The sequence below is a fragment of the Mastigoproctus giganteus genome, chromosome 8, assembly GCF_048544385.1.
Source record: "Mastigoproctus giganteus isolate SK-2022 chromosome 8, ASM4854438v1, whole genome shotgun sequence".
Taxonomy (NCBI): Eukaryota; Metazoa; Arthropoda; class Arachnida; order Uropygi; family Thelyphonidae; genus Mastigoproctus; species Mastigoproctus giganteus.
The window spans coordinates 147742434-147763201 of NC_143582.1; the positions used below are offsets into that span (position 1 = coordinate 147742434).

A 20768-nucleotide genomic window follows, 5' to 3' on the forward strand; every position below is an offset into this window, starting at 1 on the left:
AAGAATGGTTATATCTAGCTCAGGACCCTAGGTTTGCCAATTGGGAATTTTGTGGGCCATATAAAGAAAGAGTTGGTTATAAAATATTTAAGGGCAAAGGCCTCATGCTACGAGGTAGAATGACTAACATATAGGTTAGTGCAAAAGCATCATTTTAATGTAGCTATCTACCAAAGTAGTTAAATTAATTAATTAAATTGGCATCGTTTTGGTTATATCTCATATTGTGAATGCCTTCACAACGAGTTGCCATGGTATTGTACTACCTCGAAAAAGTAACACTTCACCAGTGGAGAAGACTACTGTTATTTATTCTCAGGGGATACCATCACCTAGACGGCACCATTTCAAAGCTTGTTGGCTTCTCTTTGGTGGGTGGGCAGGTACCCTGGTCTCCTCCACTGGTGAAGTGTTACTTATTCAAGGTAGTACAATATTATGGCAACTTGTTGTGAAGGCATTCACAATATGAGATATAACCAAAACGATGCGAATTTAATTAATTTATCTAGATAGCTATGTTAAAATGATGCTTTTGCACTAACCTATAGGAAAGAGTTAGTTTAAGATTGAACTATTTTGCTCTATAACACTTAATGTAGATGCATAGTGTCTGTTTAAGTTATTCTTCTTTAACACGGTTACTGTCTCTTTGAAATCAAGCACAAACCTTCTGCTTGCCAATTTATAGAGAAATGTTTATTATCCAAGCGTTAGCATTACTAGAGGCATATGATGCAAGAAAGTAAGCTTATGCAGCATCAGCCAAAAAAAAAAAAAAAACTTCCCATTTCATCCATCTCTACTATTAATTTGTCTAATTGTATAGGCAATGCCTGACCATTGCCTTATACAAGGGGATAATCACCTCCTTATTCCTGCTAGAAAAAATTTCTTGGAACAAGATGTAGCAGTGCAGTGTGCTTCTCAGTAGCTTAATTTATTGCTTCTCGGAAGCCATTGGAATTGATTTTGTTTTCCCAAGCTTTTGGTTTCTATTCAGCCTGCTGTTTGTATCTGTGAGATACACTGCGATGGATTTCTTAGACCCAATTAATGCAAATGATGCCAAAATTATTTGTGCCCTGCTGTTTCCTGAGTAAATAAGTGATGAAAGCATTGATGAGTTGACAGAATCTGATTAGGATTACATTGAAAGAAGAGAAGACAACACAAAGAGTGCACAAAATGCTACATCAGAAGAGGAAAGTTGCAACAAAGAGGATATTGACAATTTTTTTATAGGAAAGGATAAATCAACAAAGTGAAGGAAAGTAAAGAGATCAACAAAAATTCGGCACAGATCTCAAAACCTTCTAACAAAATTGCCTGGAGTTATTGGTCATGCAAGAAATGCCAGCACATTCCTCCAAAGCATGGAACTGCCATATTACAGACAAAATTTTAGTAATTTTGAATACACAAATCAGTATGTTCAAACTGTTCGGTCAAACTACAGCTGGGAAAGAGATGCGAAATTTACACAAAATTGAGATAAAAGCTTTCATTCGCCTTCTTTATTTAGCTGGAGCACTTTGGAGTAACAAACAGAGATTGGAAGAGTTGTGGAGAACTGAGGAAAAGGGTATTGAAAAATTGTATAAGATTGTTTAAGATTCGATGATCGAGAAACTAGGGATGAGAGAAGAAAACAAGATCGCGTCAACCCCATAAGAGAGATTTTCACTGAATTTGTGGAAAACAGGTTAGAATCTAACAATTGATGAGAAATTAGAAGCCTACAGAGGAAAATGTGGTTTCAAACAGTATGTACCTTCAAAGCCCAACAAATATGGACTCAAAATATATGCCTTAGTAGATACTAGGGTGCTTGTACTCTTACAATCTTGAAATATACACAGGCAAGCAACCCAAAAATCTGTAACGAATCAGCAATAGACCAACTAATATTGGCAAAAGACTGGCAGAACCCATCCATGGGACTGGACAGAACATTACGGCGGATAATTAGTTTACAGATGTCAATTTAGTTTTGAACTCAGAAAAAGGAAACTCTCTCAAACCGCAACTCCTGGTCGAATTTGTGTCAGCCAAGAACTGACCTGAAAAATCGAGTTTGTTTGGCTTCGACGAAGAAGGCAGCAATTGATTCTTACGTATCAAAGAAATCAAAGAATGACATCTTGATTTCCTCCTTTCATTTTGATGATGCCATTGACTGTGAAACAGGTGATTGGCTGAAACCAGAAATTATAACATTTTATAATTCAATCAAGTCTGGAGTAGATACCATGGATCAGATGTGTGTGCCTTACAATGTGGTGCAAGCTTGTTGCCATTGGCCAATGGTGATATTCTAAGCCATCCTAAACATTAGTGGAATCAATGCACAAGGGATTTACATGGGAAATGAAAAAGAATTAAATAGCTGCAGACTCTTCCTCAAGCAACTTTCTACAGAATTAGTGGCTGAGGCATTTCATCGAAGGATCCAGGTCCCTCAAAGTGTAACTTCCCTTCAACCAACATTACACAGTACTGAGCCATCTACAAGTGCTGAACGAGAGGGCAATTGCAGGGGGTGCACTAGTTGTTGGCAAGCAACAAAGAGAACCAGACTGACAAGGTATTCTTACATAAATTGTAAGCAATACCTCTGCTTAGAGCATGCAGAAATGATTTGCGCATCATGCTATAACAAAGCAATGTTCCATGAACAAGAAGATGAAAAATAATGTTTTATATAAAAAAAATTATGTAAAAATAATAATTTCTTAATGTATAAACATTTGAAACTCTTGTGTACAGGGTGGCTCAAAAATATTGGAACAAACGTTTAGGGGAGGTAGGTAACGAGGAATGTGAATCGCATAGGAACCCATAACCGGAAACGTCACCGTAAGTTGGTACACGGTGCTGTTCATCAGTTCGTGAGAGGGAAAATTTCTGGTTTACTCATTCAAGCAGTAGTCGCTGCACGAAGAGCATGCATCGATATACAAACTGTGAGCTGGCAGACATACACCTAGTGTGTGGATTAGTAGAGGGCCCACATGGTGTGCGCCCCCATGCGGCACAACATCACTTCGCAATAAATGTGTCGGCAGGTATGGTCGGCGACTGTTTAGTCGGCCCATACCTGTTACCATCCCGCATGAACTCCGCTAAATATCGGATCTTTCTTGAACAAATTCTACCAGGGTTACTTAGCATTAGCATTAGTAGAGGCATTTGATGCAAGAAAGCAAGCTTATGCAGCATCAGCCAAAAAAAAAAAAAAAAAAAAAAACCACTCCCACTTCACCCCTCTGTTCGTTCAAAATATCTGTCCAGCTGAGCCTTAAACTTATTTAGGCTATCAACTTCCACGACAAGGGATGGAAGTCTGTTCCACCAACCAACCACTCGCTGGCTAAAGGCAAATTTCCGCACGTCTATCCTACATCTGTCTTTCCTCAATTTGAATTTATGCCCTCTCAGGTGATTATTCTGAGCTAGAGGAAGAATCCCATCAGCATTGAGCATGCTCAAACCATTCAATGCTTTATACACCTCTATCAGATCACCTCGCTGGTGCCTAGTCTCCAGACACTGTAATTTGCAAATCTTAAGCCTTTCTTCGTAAGAGCACCCCTTTGTTCCATTCACTAATCTTGTTGCCCTTCTCTGTACTCGTTCCAGCAGCTCTACATCCTTCTTGAAATGAGGCCTCCAGACCTGTATACAGTACTCTAGGTGTGGCCTGACCATTGCCTTATACAAGGGAATAATCACCTCCTTATCCCTGCTAGAAAAATTCCTATATATCATTGACAATACACCATGAGCTACTCTTGCAGCCCGTCTGCACTGCTCAGAGAACTTCATATCTGCCTGCACAACCACCCCCAGGTCCCTTTCATTCTCTACCACTGTCAGTGTAGTACCACAGAGTTGATACGTTGCTCTGGGGTTGCTGTTTCCCATGTGTAGTACTTTACATTTGTCAATGTTAAACTTCATTTGCCACCTCTCAGCCCATCTGCTCAACCTTTCCAGATCCTGTTGCAGCAGCATAGTGTCAGTAGTGTCCTTGATGTATCGTCTGCAAACTTCGACATTAAGCTTGATATACCATCATCAATATCATTTATGAATACAGAAAACAATAATGGACCCAAAACTGAGCCCTGAGGGACTCCACTAATAACATTAGTCCACGACGAGCAGTGTCCATTGATTACCACTCTCTGTCTTCTCCCCCTCAGCCACCCCTTTACCCAGAGCAGCAATTTGCCTCCAATGTTACACTGCTCCAATTTGTGCAGCAGTCTTCCATGTGCAACAGTATCAAAAGTCTTTCTAAGATCCAAGTATATAATATCAAAGTTATTCCCTGCATCCAGTTCCTTTGTGACTGCATCATAGTATCCAATCAAATTGGTCAGGCAAGACTTCCCCTTTACAAAACCATGCTGTGTCCGAGCTATAACTGAAGTCTTGTCTAAATGATCCTGCAGTGCTTCTTTAACTAGTGCCTCCATTAATTTTCCTGGAACAGAAGTTAAACTCACAGGTCTATAATTGCTTGTGTCAGCTTTTGATCCTCCTTTGTGAATTGGGGTCACATTTGCACATCTCCAGTCTATGGGTACCTCCCCTGAGTCCAAGGAAACTCTCATAATTATGGCTAAGGGTTTGCTTACTTCCTTTGCTGCCTCCTTTAATATAACTGGATAGATCCCATCCACCCCAGGTGCCTTTCTTGTGTTTATCTTCAACAATTTCTCCTCCACTTTACTCTCAGTTATTACAAGATTCTCTAGCTTACTGCTAGAGTTGAATACACCTCTGGCTTTCCCCTCGCTAAATAACTCCTCATGTGTGAATGTCGATGCAAAATATTCATTTAGTTTGTTAGCTACCTGAGCAGGATCATCAACAGTTGACCCATCGATATCAAGTGGACCAATCTGATTCATCCCCTTCCTTCTAGAGTTTACATAAGTAAAGAATTCTTTGCTGTTTTTCTTTGCATCCCTTGCCAAAGATTTCTCGTAATCTGCCTTCGCCTGCCTAACCTCCTTTTAAACTTGGTTACAGATCAACTTGTATCTATCATAGGCTTCTGTGTCATGTGTTAATTTGTATGTATCCCATGCATGTTTCTTCTCTGCCATATGCCTCATCAGTTCATCTGACATCCATTTAGGCCTAAACCTTGAACAATATTTCTTAGTTGGTATGTAAAGTCTAGTAGCTTCCAAGATAAGTTCTTTGAATGCTTCCCATTTTGCACTTACTGTTGGTAACATCATCAGTTGGTCCCACTGTATAGAATTTAAATACTGTCTCAGTCCATCGTAGTCGCCTTTACGAAAGCAATAACCCTTTCCTTTACCCCTAATGGTAGTTACCTCTTTGAGTAAATCCCACTTCAGCACACTGTGATCACTTAACGATGTTCCAGCAAATGAGATGCAACATTTGGTTTCAACATGACGGAAAGCCTGCCCATTATGGAAGGGGAGTTTGTGACCATTTGAACAGGCGTTTTGGGCGTCGATGGATTGGCCATGGTAGACCTGTTGCCTGGCCCCACACTTACCTGATTTATCAAGCCTTGATTTCTTTCTGAGGGTTGGGTCCTCAAATCTGTTGTTTATGAATCGCCTGTGGAGACGGAAATGGATCTCATGGCGAGACTCGTCTGCACTGCTGCTACTGTCAAAGAAACTCCAGGTGTGTTCGACTGTGTCCGCCAGTCCATGCTGCGTCGGTGTCATGCATGCATCGCGTCTCATGGTGGAACCTTCGAGCATCTGTTGTAACATCATGAAATGCATCCATCTCGTACTCCATTGTTAATATTATGTCAAATAAATGTTTGCCACTAATTACTGTCTTGTGTGATTTCTGCTTCTTGTGCCTCTGCTACTACTTTCCTGTGACGTTTCCGGTTATGGGTTCCTATGCGATTCAGATTCCTTTAGATGTTACCTACCTCCCCTAAACATTTGTACCAATATTTTTGAGACACCCTGTATATTATTTATGTATAAACCAGGGTGATTTTTAAACATAGTCTTTAATTTTTTGATATGAAAGTATGTATCTGAGAGATACATTGTGACCAACAATATTTGTTTTACTGATGCTTCCAGTGACAGGTTAAACTTCGGTTGCTGCCTTTCAGCACATCTGCTCAACTTTCTAGATCACTTTGTACTAGTGTAGTGTCATTACTGTCATTAATAACCCTACCAATCATCATATTATTTACAAACTTGGACATCAAGCCTGATATACCTTCATCAGTATCATGGAAAAATACAGAAAACAACAATGGGTCCAACATGGAACCCTGTGGGGGACTCCACTAATAACATTAGTCCACGAAGAGCAGTGTCCATTGATTACCACCCTCTATCTTCTCTCACTCAACCATACCTTTATCCATTATAGCAACTTGGCCTTAGCCGACCAGGCTAGCCGGGTGGGTAAAGTGCCTGCCTGGCAACTCAAAGGTCGTGGGTTCGATTCCCCCCTCGGGCTTGGATCGAAGTACTGCAAAAACCTGGGAGGTGCATTATGGCCACAGAAGCCTATGTGCCAACAACTACCAAAAAAAAAAAAAAACTTGGCCTTAATGGCATACTGCTTTAACTTGTACAGTAGTCTTTCATGTGTAACAGTATCAAAAGCATTATTAAAATTCAAGATGATATCAAAATTCTTTTTTGCATCCAGTTCCTTTGTGACCATCATAGTATCCAATCAAATTGGTCAGACAAGACTTCCCCTTAACAGGCCCATGCTGTGTCTGAACTATAACTGCAGTCTTGTCTAGATGATCCTGCAGTGCTTCTTTAACCAGTGACTCCATTATTTTCCCTGGAATAGAAGTTAAACTAACAGGTTTGTAATTATTCGTTGTTGTTATTTGTTTTTTAGGAGCATTAGCAACTAAGGCCATATTGCCCTGAGGATATGCGGTGGTCATTCCCTGACCTTTCCGCATCCTCCGTATTTGGTGGTCATGGGCTCGAACCCCAGTCTAATCAAGAAGCGTGTGCTATGCACTGCCGCTCCTCCCCACTTGGCTACGGAGGTGCTGTAATTATTCGTGTCACCTTTTGATCCCCTTTGTGAATTGGGGAACTTTTGCAGATTTCCAGTCCATGGGGACCTTTCCTGAGTCCAAGAATGCTCTCATAATCATGGCTAATTGTTTGCTTAATTCCTCTGCTGCCTCCTTTAATATAATTGGATAGATCTCATTCACTCTAGCTGCCTTTCTTATGTTTAAAATTCAACAATTTCTAATCCACTTTGCACTCAGTTATTACAAAATCATTTAGTTCCCTGTTCGAGTTTGATAAGCTTATGGCCTCCACTTCCCTACAGAATTGCTCATGTGTGAATGTAGATGCAAAATACTTGTGCAGTTTGTCAGCTACCTGAGCAGAATCAATATTTGAACCATCGATGTCATGTGGGCTAATCTGGTTCATCCCTTCCTTCTGGAGTTTACACGAGTAAAGAAATCTTTGCAGCCTTTGCCAAAGATATCTCACAATCTGCCTTTGCTTGCCTACCCTCCTTTGTGACTCGACTACAGACTATCTTGTATCTGCCGTAGGCATCTGTGTCTCCTGATAATTTATAGACATCCTATGCATTTTTCTTCTCTGCCACGAATCTCATTAGTTCATCTGACATCCATTGTAGTCTAAACCTTGAACAGTATTTCTTAGTAAGAAAAGCTTATTAGATTAATACCTTGAAGGCTTCCCATTTAGAATTCGCTGTTGGTAACATAATCAGTTGGTCCCACTGTATAGAATTTAAAAACTATCTGTGATCACTGTAGTCACCTTTACGAAAGCAAAAACCCTTTACATCCTTGAGTAAATCCCACATCAGTACAGTGTGATCACTGCCATCTAGTGGTTCCTTTATCTGCAGATTGTACTGTTGTGCATTATACTCATCAGAGTCATTAGGCCTATAACACACTCCTACTCTCAATTATGCTTTCCCAGTGCTTATGTGATTCCAAACTGACTCAACATTGCACTGTCCACCCATTTCAACTGAATAAACTTCCTTAGATTGTAAGTGTTTCTTAACTAACAGCATAAACCCTCCTCCCTTTTTATACACACTGTACTTCCCATATTCCAATTCTGCATTCCTTATACCTGTGTGACACCACATCTCTGATATTCCCACAATATCTGCTTTTGCTGTCTTGACCAGCACCTCAAATTCATCAAATTTATTTGCTATACTCCTAGCATTGTACATGCAAGTGTACATGCACTTTTTCTTTCTCTTAGTTACCCTAAAACATCACATGTGTTTACTTGTTCCATGATGACTCCCAGCAGTCCTTGAAATCCCCAGCATCTTGCTTTCCAGGCTGGTGCTCATTCCAATAGAAGCAGAGCAAGAATCACTTTCATCTCTGCCTGCAACTACTGTTAATCTACTAGACCCACCTGACACTGCCTCGATAGCATCAGCAAATATTTTTGCACTATTTCTATTAAGTATATTCTATCGCTGTAGAAACAATCTCTCCTGTTAACAAGCACAGACCATGCTGAGAGAAATTCTACTCCATAGCCGAATTGATTGACAAAACTCTCATCATATACTCCCTCCTATCATGTCTGGGCAGAATTGCAGACCATTTCAAATTTAACCATAACTCGCAACTGTTTTTCAACATTGACCCTGTACTTTTAAGTAAGTCCACAGATCTACTCTTAATGTCATTAGTGCCAATATCTACAACACTATCACCCTTTGTGCCCTTAAAAGATGATATCTGCTCTACAATATCATCAACTTTTGCCCCTGACGGAGACATACCCTGGTCCTATTCCACCTTTTGCACCATATATTTCCCATCTTAATTAACTGGATTTACTTAAAGATATAATTACCATCAGGGGTAAAGGAAAGGATTTTGCTTCCGTAAAGGTGAGTACAGTGGTCTCAGACAGTTTTTAAATTCTGTACAGTGGGATCAACCGATGGTGTTACCAACAGCAAATTCTAAGTGGGAAGCATTCAAGGAATTAATCGTGGAAGCTACTAAACATTTCATACCTATTAAGAAATAATGTTCAAGGTTTAGGCCTAAATGGTTGTCAAATGAACTGAGACTCGTGGCAGAGAAGAAAAATGCATTGGATGCATATAAATTATCAGCCGACACAGAAGCCTATGGCAAATATAAGCTAGTCTGTCTGTAATCAAGTCACAAAGGAGGTTAGGCAGGCGAAGGCAGATCATGAGATATCTTTGGAAAAGGATGCTAAGAAAAAAAGCAAGGATTTCTTTACTTATATAAACTGAATGAGTATTTTGCATCTACATTCACACATAATGAGTTATTAAGGATTGAAAATGCCAGAAGGTTATCCAACTGTAGCAGTGTGCTTAATGATTTTGTAATAACTGAGAGCAAAGTGGAGGAGAAATTGTTGAAGTTAAACATAAGAAAGGCACCTGGGGTGGATGGGATCTATCCAGTTATATTAAAGGGGGCTGCAAAGGAAGTAAGCAAACCCTTAGCCATAATACCACCAATTTTAAACACACACACCAACCGTTTATAACTGATTGAATAATGAAATAAAATAAAATAAAATGATAGAAAAGACTGTAAAATAATATTTACAAAAAACTTAGGCGCCTCCGTAGCCAGGTGGGAAGGAGCAGCAGTGCGCAGAACACGCTTCTTGATTAGACCGGGGTTCGAGCCCGTCACCACCAAATACGGAGGATGCGGAAAGGTCAGGAAATGACCACCGCATATCCCAGAGCAATATGGACTTAGTTGCTAATGCTCCTAAAAACCAAATAACAACAACAACAACAAAAAACGTTTAATTATTTACAAAAAACTAAACTATAACAAAAATAAAATAAGTTAAAATGCATTAAAATATAAATATAAAAGCGATAAAAAGACGATAAAAAACACTATTAGAGCTTTCGGAGGTGTCTGCCTCCTTCCTCAGTAATAGTGAGACTTAAGCGACACATCCTTAAATACCAGGTTCACGGCACACGTGGATGACCAGGCGCATACTCAGCATTCCTTTCGCTTGTACCAGAACCGGAAGTGGCCTGGAGATGTGGAAAATTAAAATGTTTATCTCTGGCCAAAACCACCGCCTAAAAAAGGGGATGAAGCCTAACTCCCCTGTCTCTGTTCATACTATTGTTACCAGAGGATCCAATCCACAGACTTTCTAGCCACTTGCGGTCCCAAAATCTATACGCCCGGTCAAGGATGACAGCATTGTTGGGGGAGATTTGGTGTTGTTTTTCCCAATAGTGCTCGGCAATGGCGGATTTATTGAGCTCTGCGGTCCGTATCGCTCGTGAATGTTCCCCCAGACGGTCCTTGAGACACCGTCCTGTCTTCCCCACGTAACATTCCCCACAATCCGGGCATGTGATCTCATATATGACCCCACTACTAGAATCCCTAGTAATGGGGTCTTTGACCTGTGACACTACTGTGTGCAACCTCCGGCCCGGAAGCTGCACACAGCGTGTCTGAAAGTCGCGAAGCATCCTCGCAATGCGATCTGACAGGCCCGGATAGTAGGGAACATACACTGTGGTAAGCGGTACAGGCGGAACTACCCGATTGGGCTCTTCCTCTCTGTTGTATTCATCAATGACCCCCAGAGGGTCATTGATGAATACATAATTATGAGAGCATCCTTGGACTCAGGGGAGGTTCCCACGGACTGGAGATGTGCAAATGTATCCCCAATTCACAAAGGGGGATTGAAGGGTGAAACGAGTAATTACAGACCAATTAGTTTAACTTCTGTTCTGGGTAAAATAATGGAGTCACTGGTTAAAGATGCATTGCAGGATCATCTAGACAAGACTGCAGCAATAATTCAGACACAGCATGGGTTTGTTAAGGGAAAGTCTTAACAAACTTGTCTTGTCTTACAAATTTGATAGGATATTATGATGTGGTTACAAAGGAACTGGATGCAAAAAATAATTTTGATATCATATATTTGGATTTCAGGAAAGCTTTTGACACCGTTGCGCATGGAAGACTATTGTACAAAGTGGAGCAGAAGGGTATTAAAGGTAAGTTGCTACAATGGATAAAAGGATGGTTAAGTGGGAGAAGACAGAGGGTGGTAATCAATGGGTGCTGCTCTTCTTGGACTAATGTTATTAGTGGAGTCCCACAGGGTTCAGTGTTGGGTCCACTGTTGTTTTGTATATTTATCAATGATATTGATGAAGGTATATCAGGCTTAATGTCGAAGTTTGCAGATAATACAAAGGTTGGCGGGGTTGTTAATGACAGTAATAGCAGCGTGCTACAGCAACAGGATCCAGAAAATTTGGCAAGATGGGCTGAGAAGTGGCAACTGAAGTTTAACATTGACAAATACAAAGTACTGCATATCAATTGTGTGGTACCACACTTAGGGTGGTAGGAAATGAAAAGACCTGGAAGTAACTGCGCAGTCAGATATGAAGTTTTTTGATCAGTGCAGACAGGTTGCCAGAGAAGGTCATGGGGTTTTGTCAATGATATACAGGAATTTTGCTAGCAGGGAAAATGAGGTGATTGTCCCTCTGTATAAGGCAATGGTCAGGCCATGCCTTGAGTACTGCATACAGGTCTGGAGGCCTCATTTTAGGAAGGATGTAGATTTGCTTAGCGTGTAGAGAGAAAGGCAACAAGATTGGTGAGGGAATGAAGGGATCCTCTTACCAAGAGAGGCGTAAGGTCTGCAAATTGCAGTGGCTGGAGACTAGGCACCTGCGTGGTGATCTGATTGAGGTGTATAAGGCCGTGAATGGGTTGAGCACACTAAATTCTGATGGGATTTTTCCACTTGTTCAGATTACAAACCTAAGGGGGCATAAATTCAAATTAAGAAAAGAGATGTAGAATAGATGTGCGGAAATTTGCCTTTAGCCAGCAGGTGGTGTCCCCCTCCCCCCATTTTAATTTAGGAGGGAGCCCATCAAGTTCATTAAATATGCTAAAATCAAAGTTAACTGTTCTTTTTATAGATACATTTAGGCCAAATATTTTAGGATGAATCACAGAATGAAATAAACCCAAAAAAAAAAAAAAAAAAAAAACCCCAATTGCAGCATTTAAGCTTAATAAGAAAATATTTCTTTAATTTATATTTAATTATATTTTTTTACATACACTATGATGATCACAAAGAGTGGCAAGTTCTTGCATGTCAAGAATCTTCATCATTGTGCTGCTGTTGACCCACACATTGTCTTAGCATTAGCATTAGTAGGAGGCATACGATGCAAGAAAGCAAGCTTATGCAGCATTAGCCAAAAAAAAAAAAAGAAAATGCTCCCATTTCACCCCTCCATCCATTCATTCCAAATGCCTGTCCAGCTCAGCCTTAAATTTATTTAGGCTATTAGCTTCCACAACAAAAGATGGAAACCTGTTCCCCCAATCAACTACCCGCTGGCTAAATGCAAATTTCTGCACCCTTCAGGTTGTTAGTCTGAGCAAGAGGAAGGATCCCATCAGTATTCAGCCTGCTCAACCCATTCAAGGCCTTATACACCTCAATCAGATCACCTTGCAGGTGCCTACTCTCCATGCTCTGCAATTTGCAGAACTTAAGCCTTTCTTGGTAAGGGCACCCCTTTGTTCCATTCACCAATCTTGTTGCCCTTCTCTGTACTCGTTCCAACAGCTCTACATCCTTCTTAAAATGAGGCCTCCAGACCTGTATACAGTACACAAGGTGTGGCCTGACCATTGCCTTATACAAGGGGATAATCACCTCCTTATCCCTGCTAGAAAAATGTAACTATACATTCTCGTTATGTAACTATTATGTAACTCGTTATGTAACTATTATGTAACTCGTTATGTAACTATATAAAAATTCAAACATAGCTTTTCAGTCCGGCTTACCTCATATCCATTATGAGATTATTAATCTTATATGTACATCGGAGAATGTTTCGGAAAATTTATTTTACCAAAGGTTTTCAAATCTTCCACTTCCATTTTGGAAATTAAATATAGTAAACTAAACAAGAAGGATGATTCTGACTTAGTCATGGGCAGTGGTGAGCTGTGAATATTTTAACAATGGGTTTGCAGTTTTGCTGTCATTTTATTCTCTTTTTTTACAACTAGGGAAATATAATGGATACATTTTTTTTATGATAAAATTTTAATATTGCAAATAAATAATAAAAACATGAAATATTTCCCATATGACAAATAACATAAAAACCTATCACAAAACATTCTAGAATAAAAAATTACATGAAAAAGCAAACTATTCTATAAAAGGTACACAAAAATCACAAAATTTAAAGATAAGATCTCTAAAATCAATTTTTACTATAAAACTTAAATTTCCTATTTGTTTTTCACCTTTTTGCCATGGAGATGAAAGTTCTTCCATATTCCACATTTCTGGTTTAAACATACATTTAAAATTTCTTTCAATTCCCCTCATCAGTGATATCATTATTATCTTTATTAATTTAAAATTACTATGTTGCATTAATAACCGATCCTTTAAGAATAAAACAGTGCAGTTTAATAACTTGTCATGAGGTAATTTTTTAAATGCATTCTTACTTTCTATTTCAAATATTGGTGCCTATGTAGCCAGGTGGGCAGGAGCAACAGTGCATAGCACACACTTCTTGATTAGACTGGGGTTTGAGCCCATGACCACCAAATACAGAGGATATGGAAAGGTCAGGAATGACCACCGCATATCCCCGGAGCAATATAGTCTTATTTGCTAATGCTCCTAATAACCAACAAACAACATTTCAATTCTTTCAACTTCAACATGCTCTCAATTTTAACTTCCTTCAGAAATTTTCAAATTAGCAATAGCATTGATAGTTTGAATAATTAATTTATCTGCTTTTACGATAGTGATGCTGCAGCTTTGTAAAGCTTCTGAAAGGTAAGAGAGCTCCTGCAAGATGTTGATCATTAGTGCTAAATCATTAAGAAAGTCCAGATTTAAAAATTGGTTTAATAATCCTAATATTTAACTTCTGATTCAAAATGTTTGCACAAAGCAGATAATTCTTCCGAACTGCAATTGCTATCCACAAGCTACAAGCTGCCCATCATGGCCTGAACACACGACTGATCTTTATAATATCCATATAAAGTTCTTTAGCAGTCATCCTTAAATCATGCTGGTTTTTTAGATGTTGGTGTTATAATGTATACAGTTTTTTTTTTTTTTTTTTTTTTTAATTATTGCCTGTATGCCATTATATTTTGGAACATTTTCTTCACAGTTGAAGGCCTTGACACAGTTTCAAAATCTGCCAAAATTTCATCTTCGGAAAGTTCATTTAATATCTTAGTTGCTCTCATTTCCCCTCCCCCTCAGTGGCCCTACTGTCACTTTGAATACTGTCCAAAATGTTGGAATAACTCGCTATTCAGCTATTGTGACCATGTAAACATAGTCACAGTAGCTGGAATATCAGGAATAAACAGGAGAAATTTACTGAAAGGCATGGATCACACATCTTCAAAAAACAGATGACTACCTGCCGGAGTAAGGGGAAACCACAACACAGGTTCACCAGAGGCTATTATCCATGTCGGGAATATGCTTTAATCTTCTGACTGGCTATGCAAAGCATATTAACTAGCATGACTTCTCGGTATGTGGGATATGTGGCTGCATAGGTTTTATGGGCACCACTAAATTGCATAATGGTAATCCTTTTAAACCTTAATTCATGCTTTCTTATTGCCATAAGGCCAGAAGTGGGAACAGTGCATACAAAGTTAAGTCTCTCATGATCCATTCATTATATGGAAATTTTCTTCATTCTATGGAAACTATTTTAAAATTACCAAGAGGAATTCCAAGTCTGACTTTAATTAAATCAATAAATGAAGCAATTTTAAAATACATAACTGTTCAAATGCTCCCTTAAAATGCTACACCTGGGGTTGGGGCTCCACTCACCCCACCATAGTTCTGGCTCTGGATAATCAGTAATTGAATTCAGGATTTAATTTGTAAAATGATCGTTTCAACAATGGACTCGCAAATTTTCAAAAAACAATAACAATGGACTCTCGTGAGCCCATGCAAGCCCACTATTGTTCACAACTGGTCATGTGTATTTCTACTGCCAAGGTTGTAGAGAATCTAAAAAAAGAGATTAATTTCTTTTGCTCACAGAAGTAGTATTTTATATAAGGCTTCTTGTGACTACATGGTGCTTAAGTTCTCATTTAATAATGTTCTTATAAATTCTTAGTTAGCATCATTCTATGATGTGTCATCTTCAAATATGAAATTTTTGTGGGCAAATTTACAGTACTTCTCTTTGTCGTTAAAGATAAAGAAATAAACTTGTCCTTTATTTCCGTAAAAAACACAATAAAACCGTACTTCCTTCTAGAAACCTTTTTCTGGAAAGAAATGGGGAATAACCATGTAACTCTCTCTCTCTCTCTCTCTCCATCAATATATGAGACAGACTACCATTCCCCCCCCCTTTCTTCCAGCTTAGATCTACATGTGCAACGATCGTCCAAATTTCTAGTCTGTAATTCGAACTGATCGATCATTTCATGTTATCTGTGATCTTCGAGAATTGGCAATCCTTTTGATTAATCAATGAGTCACCTGTGGAGAGAGAGAGAAAGAGAAACATCTCTTTAGTAGTTCATGTAGTATGGTATTTAATTCGTTATAAATTTATAATCCTGATGAAATGGGTACAAGGCAGAAGACGTTTTTGTAAAGTGCTGGCTTCAAAGTGAAGGTGTTAAATTATACCAAGGAACATGGAAACTGGGCAGCTGAAAGATATTTCTGGCCTCCTGCAACCAAGAAAATTACACCTTTTACTTGCAAATTTGTATTTCAAATATATGCAATAAATTTTTTTTTTTCAGAATTCTCCATCTAAATCAAGGTGCATCTTACCAAATGCAAAAAATATGGTATTTAGTGTGCATATTAAAGTATCATTTATTTATTTTTGGGACCATTTGAGATATTTTACTTATCCAAAAAAACCACAATTTGTGCAAAACTGCTTATATGACCAAATAGTTCATTAAAGAAGTATTTTAAGAGTATTGAAATTTTTTTTTGGATATGAAGATCATTAGTAAGAGTTACTTATTCAATTGCTTAATCAATAGTGATTAAAATTATATTTTACAGTGGCAAGCTTTTAGTGGTATTTCAGAATTTATAATTTATAAATATATTTAAAAAAACATGAATTTGTTTTTAATTTATTTTTGTATTTTCAAAATACAACAGAGAAAAGTGAATTCAGTATGATATAAGTTTCCATTGGAATTTTTGATAGGCCACCACCAGATTCAAGCCAGCTAATAAAGTGTCCTCCTGTTGTGACAATTATGGGTCATGTTGATCATGGGAAAACTACTCTTCTTGATTCTCTTAGACATACTTCAGTTGCCAAACATGAACATGGTGGTATCACACAGCATATTGGGGCTTTTACAGGCAAGTTCAAGTATATTTTTGAATTATTGAAGAATACTGGTTGAAATTATATATAGTAAGACCCCTGTATCCACGGGGGATACGTTCCAAGACCTACCGTGGATATAAGTGAACACCTGCTGACCCCCGTATATATATATATATTTTTTTATGTGAACCCCAAATACGAGAGGTATTAGAACCTATAGTACTTAGTACCGTGCTAAAACGTAATTTTCTTGTACATACATACATACGTACAATAAAGTTTAATTGATAAATTAAACACACAGTAAGACATTACCAACATTAAATATGCTAATAATGAAGTACAGCAGACTTGATTTACCGGGATTGGATTTACCAGGACATTTCAAGACTCCAAATTAAAAAAAAAAAAAAAAAAAAAAAATCAACCAGAAATCATAAAATTCAAGTAATAACTAGAATAGGTATAAACAGATATTTTGCAAGTTGTAAATAAGCGATAAGAACTGGTATTATAAGTCGTCATTGAGAGATTAGTGTACCCAGTGCTTTTTTGTAAAAAAAATAGGTGTGGTACTCATTCTTTGCTATCAGGAAAAATTGAAAATTAAAAGGATATGAAAAGTACTCTAAAAATTTTTTTTTCCTGATAGTTACTTTCGTAGTAATATTTTTGGAATAAGAACAAATTTAGTATATTAACATAGTTTATTAAGTATAAATTTATTATTCAAGTATATATAGAAAAATAAGTAAAATGTGAATAAAATAAGTAAATAAATCGGTCAACTACTGAGTGCCAAACACTCAGGATGACACGAATTGTCATTAATGTAGTATCTCAAATAGAGAGCTTTATGATAACTGAAAAAAGTTTCTAGTACCCCAGTTTGGCCTAAAACTTAGGAAATAACGAAAATGTCTATTTGAGTCTTTCCAGTTGTTATGAATACCAAGGGTGGGAGAAGCAACTCCGACTTCTTCCTGCAAAAGCAATTAAAGTCTTGGGGGAGAAGCGACTGGCAGGTGAGGGCCCTGCAAGACTCCGTGCATGTGGAGTCTTGCAGGGCCCTCCACCACTGCTGCCTCAACACTGGCTCTCTGAGTACATCCTTGCCGGGACAACCTCAGCTTTGAAAATTGTTAAAAAATACTTCTTGTCGCAAAATTTATAAATGACCTTTATAGAATTATTAACTAACTATTTAGCAACCTTTTTGTCACTAAAAGGAGAGTTACTTAGTAAAAAGAAGCATGCTGTTGAAGTTCAATAAATTGAAGTGCAACAAAAAGAAGATTTTGAACTAATTTTAACACAAAAATAAATGATAGTTTTCCCTTGATAAGCATCGAATAACGCATAGTTATTGGGATTTTTAAATTTTTAGCTCCATTAGCAATGGAAATAGAGGGGGGGGAGACACAAAAATTACTTACATTTTCCTGTCTGACGCCGCCATTTTTAATTTTAAAATTATATTTTAAATATTCTCATTGAGCTGTTTTCAACGGTGTAGCTATAGGTTGTCGACAACATTTTTATCCCCCAACATTTACCCCCCTCCATTTCTCAGACAAATTTTTGTCAACAATGATGAATATGGTGTTATGTTGGCCCACTTGATGTGCCAATAGGTTGAGTGATTCCAGAGATACAATGCTGCGACAGACGGACGGACAGGCAGACAACCGAGTGACATTTTAAGGGTCCTTCGTTAAACTATAGCCCCTAAAAATAATAAGTAAAAATAATTTTATAATAAAGTTTTTGTAGAATATTCCAAATTTTTATTAAGTTCTCATCCGACACCGTATGCCGACTTCTTTTCTTCCTCTTTGTGTGTCTCTTGCTGAATGACTTTTCCGAAGCAGCCACGAATCGACATTTTGCTGTATCAAAGTGGGTCAGCGGTGGGCCTACAATTTTAAGAAACAGTAGTGAAGAAAGTGTTTTTGTCATCAACGAAGCTGTGGTTGGGCTGACAATCAGATTCATTTGTGAAAATCCTTGTTCACATTCACTTGATGAAATTGGTATCATACTCAGAGCGTCCAAATTCTTCAATTCTTCCGAAACCATCTTTTCAATTAGGTAACCCTGAAATCCATGAATTGCATTTAACTGTAACCTAATTGACAATTTTCTAACTTCATTTTCACCAAATGCCAACAATTCATGCTTAGAAGGTTTAATACCTTCGTTGTCCTCATTTTCCTTTTCTCGTCATTGGTATTGTCACTAGTTCTTAAATTTGAATTTTTTTTTTTTTTTTTTTTTGAAAATGTAAGTGTCATTCGGATATTCAGGTACTGTGACCATGTAAACAGAGATAGGGAAAATTTACGGAAAAATGTGGATAACCCACTTCCGCAAAACAACAGATGATTATTTGTTGGGGTAAAAGAAATGACTCCCTCCTAATTCTCGAACGGGGCACCTACAGTTGATTCACAAAGGTGTCCAACCTACGGTCTGCGAGGAAAGTGAACTAAAACAGCATTTTAAATTTTGTTAATTATGAAAAAAATTCTCATTAAATATTTTTTTCAGTAAATGTAATTGTGTATTGTACTTAATAAAATTTTCAAATATTTTCAATTTTACTTTTACATGCAACAAGATATGGAAAATGTAACACACTAAAGAAATCTAACTTTGAATTTTTTTGAAGGTGGGCCAGAGCCCATTGGGAATACACCTTGATCCGCTCACTGTTGACCAGCGCGACTTCTCCGTACGCCGGACAGGTGGTCAGATAGGTTTTATCACGTACCACTAAATTATAGAATGGCAATCCTTTTAGCTCTCTTAATTCGCTCAACAGCACTTATTGCCTAAATTACCTGAAGGCCAGAAATGCGAACAGTGCATACCGAGTTAATTCTCTCCTAATCCCGTTATATAAAAATTTTCTCGCTCAATGGAAGCTATTTTAAATGTAATTTCCAAGGGGAATTCAAAATCATTAAAGAGAGGTCCGACTAAGCAATTTAGAATTATAAAAATGGTTATACAGTTTTATATAGAAAATATCTTAACAATAGACAGTGAAAAATGTAAATTTAGTTAAATAATTTTAAGCTTATTTGAATAGTAGATAAACATGTAAAAAAAATTTACGGAATATTACAAATTTCGAAGTGCACTGCATCCTAGCACACGCTTCTTGATTAGACCGGGGTTCGAGCCCGTCACCGGAGGATGCGGAAAGGTCAGGGAATGACCACCACATATCCCGGAGCAATATGGCCTTAGTTGCTAATGCTCCTAAAAAAACCAAATAACAACAAAAATAACAGTACTGCATCCAAATGTCACACTCACTGTTAATAAAGGTGCCGGTACGCTGTACCGTTGCGTACCATCACAAAAAAAGCACTGAGTGTACCGATTATCTTGCAACCTCCACTGTCTTCACACCTACTGCTCAAAACAAAAAAAAAAGGGACCAAATGTTAAGTTTTATTTACTGCGTTGCATCGATTGTTGTGTTCCGTTGCACTGCAAAAGGGCAAATTTTGTTTCGTTATTTATGTCAAGGATGCTGGAATTTTTTTTTTTTTTTTTTTTTGTTTTTTAATGATGGGCAAACGCAAGAGTTGTGCTTTCAAATTAAACAAAACTTGAAATTATTCCAAGTTTGAAAACAGTGCATCCTTTAAATCTCTAATGAACCATTATAATGTTGGTGACCAAACCATACACGACATTGGAAAAAATAAAGGGAAGCATCGTATTGGACACGTGAGTAGTACATGTTAAATTTTTTCGTCCCCCCCCCGTGGTTAATAACAATCTCTTGTTCCAGTTTTGATTTTATCACTTTTCCAAATAGTTTAGCAATTGACCTCATAACACAGATTCCTCTATATTTGGAGCATCTTCTTCTGTCACCTTTCTTGAAAATTGATATAATGTATCTGATTGTCATCTCATCTGGTATTTCTTCGCCATCACATAATTTGTTGAACAATTGAGTTAGTAGATTTATAATTTTTTGACCTCCATATTTAAGCAGTTCCATGTTAATTCCACATGGACCTGGTGCTTTTCCATTTTTATTTCTACTTCCACTTATTTTGGATGTTCAATCCTTTTTCCATGACAACTGTCTCTGTTTCAGTTTCTCTAAATTCCTCTCTTCCTTCATTCAATAGCTGTTCATAATAATAATTGACCCATTCCTCCAGATCTATCATTTCCAGTCTAGCATTTTGCATATGAGCAATAAATAACTAAATAGGAAACAAAACTAAGCAATAAATAATGTTCTAACATGGGTTCATCATTTGTTATTTGCAAATACCTAG

General features: G+C 37.8%; 1 protein-coding gene across 3 annotated transcripts in view; it reads left to right on the forward strand.

The window, feature by feature from the left end:
- Window positions 1–20768, forward strand: part of mIF2 (mitochondrial translation initiation factor 2) — a 405187-nt gene that overhangs the window by 118430 nt on the left and 265989 nt on the right. For all 3 annotated transcript variants that reach the window (XM_090379811.1, XM_090379813.1, XM_090379812.1), the window contains exon 6: window positions 16330–16490. In XM_090379811.1, coding sequence (XP_090235937.1) covers window positions 16330–16490 — 161 coding nt within the window. The remainder of the gene's footprint in view (window positions 1–16329; window positions 16491–20768) is intronic.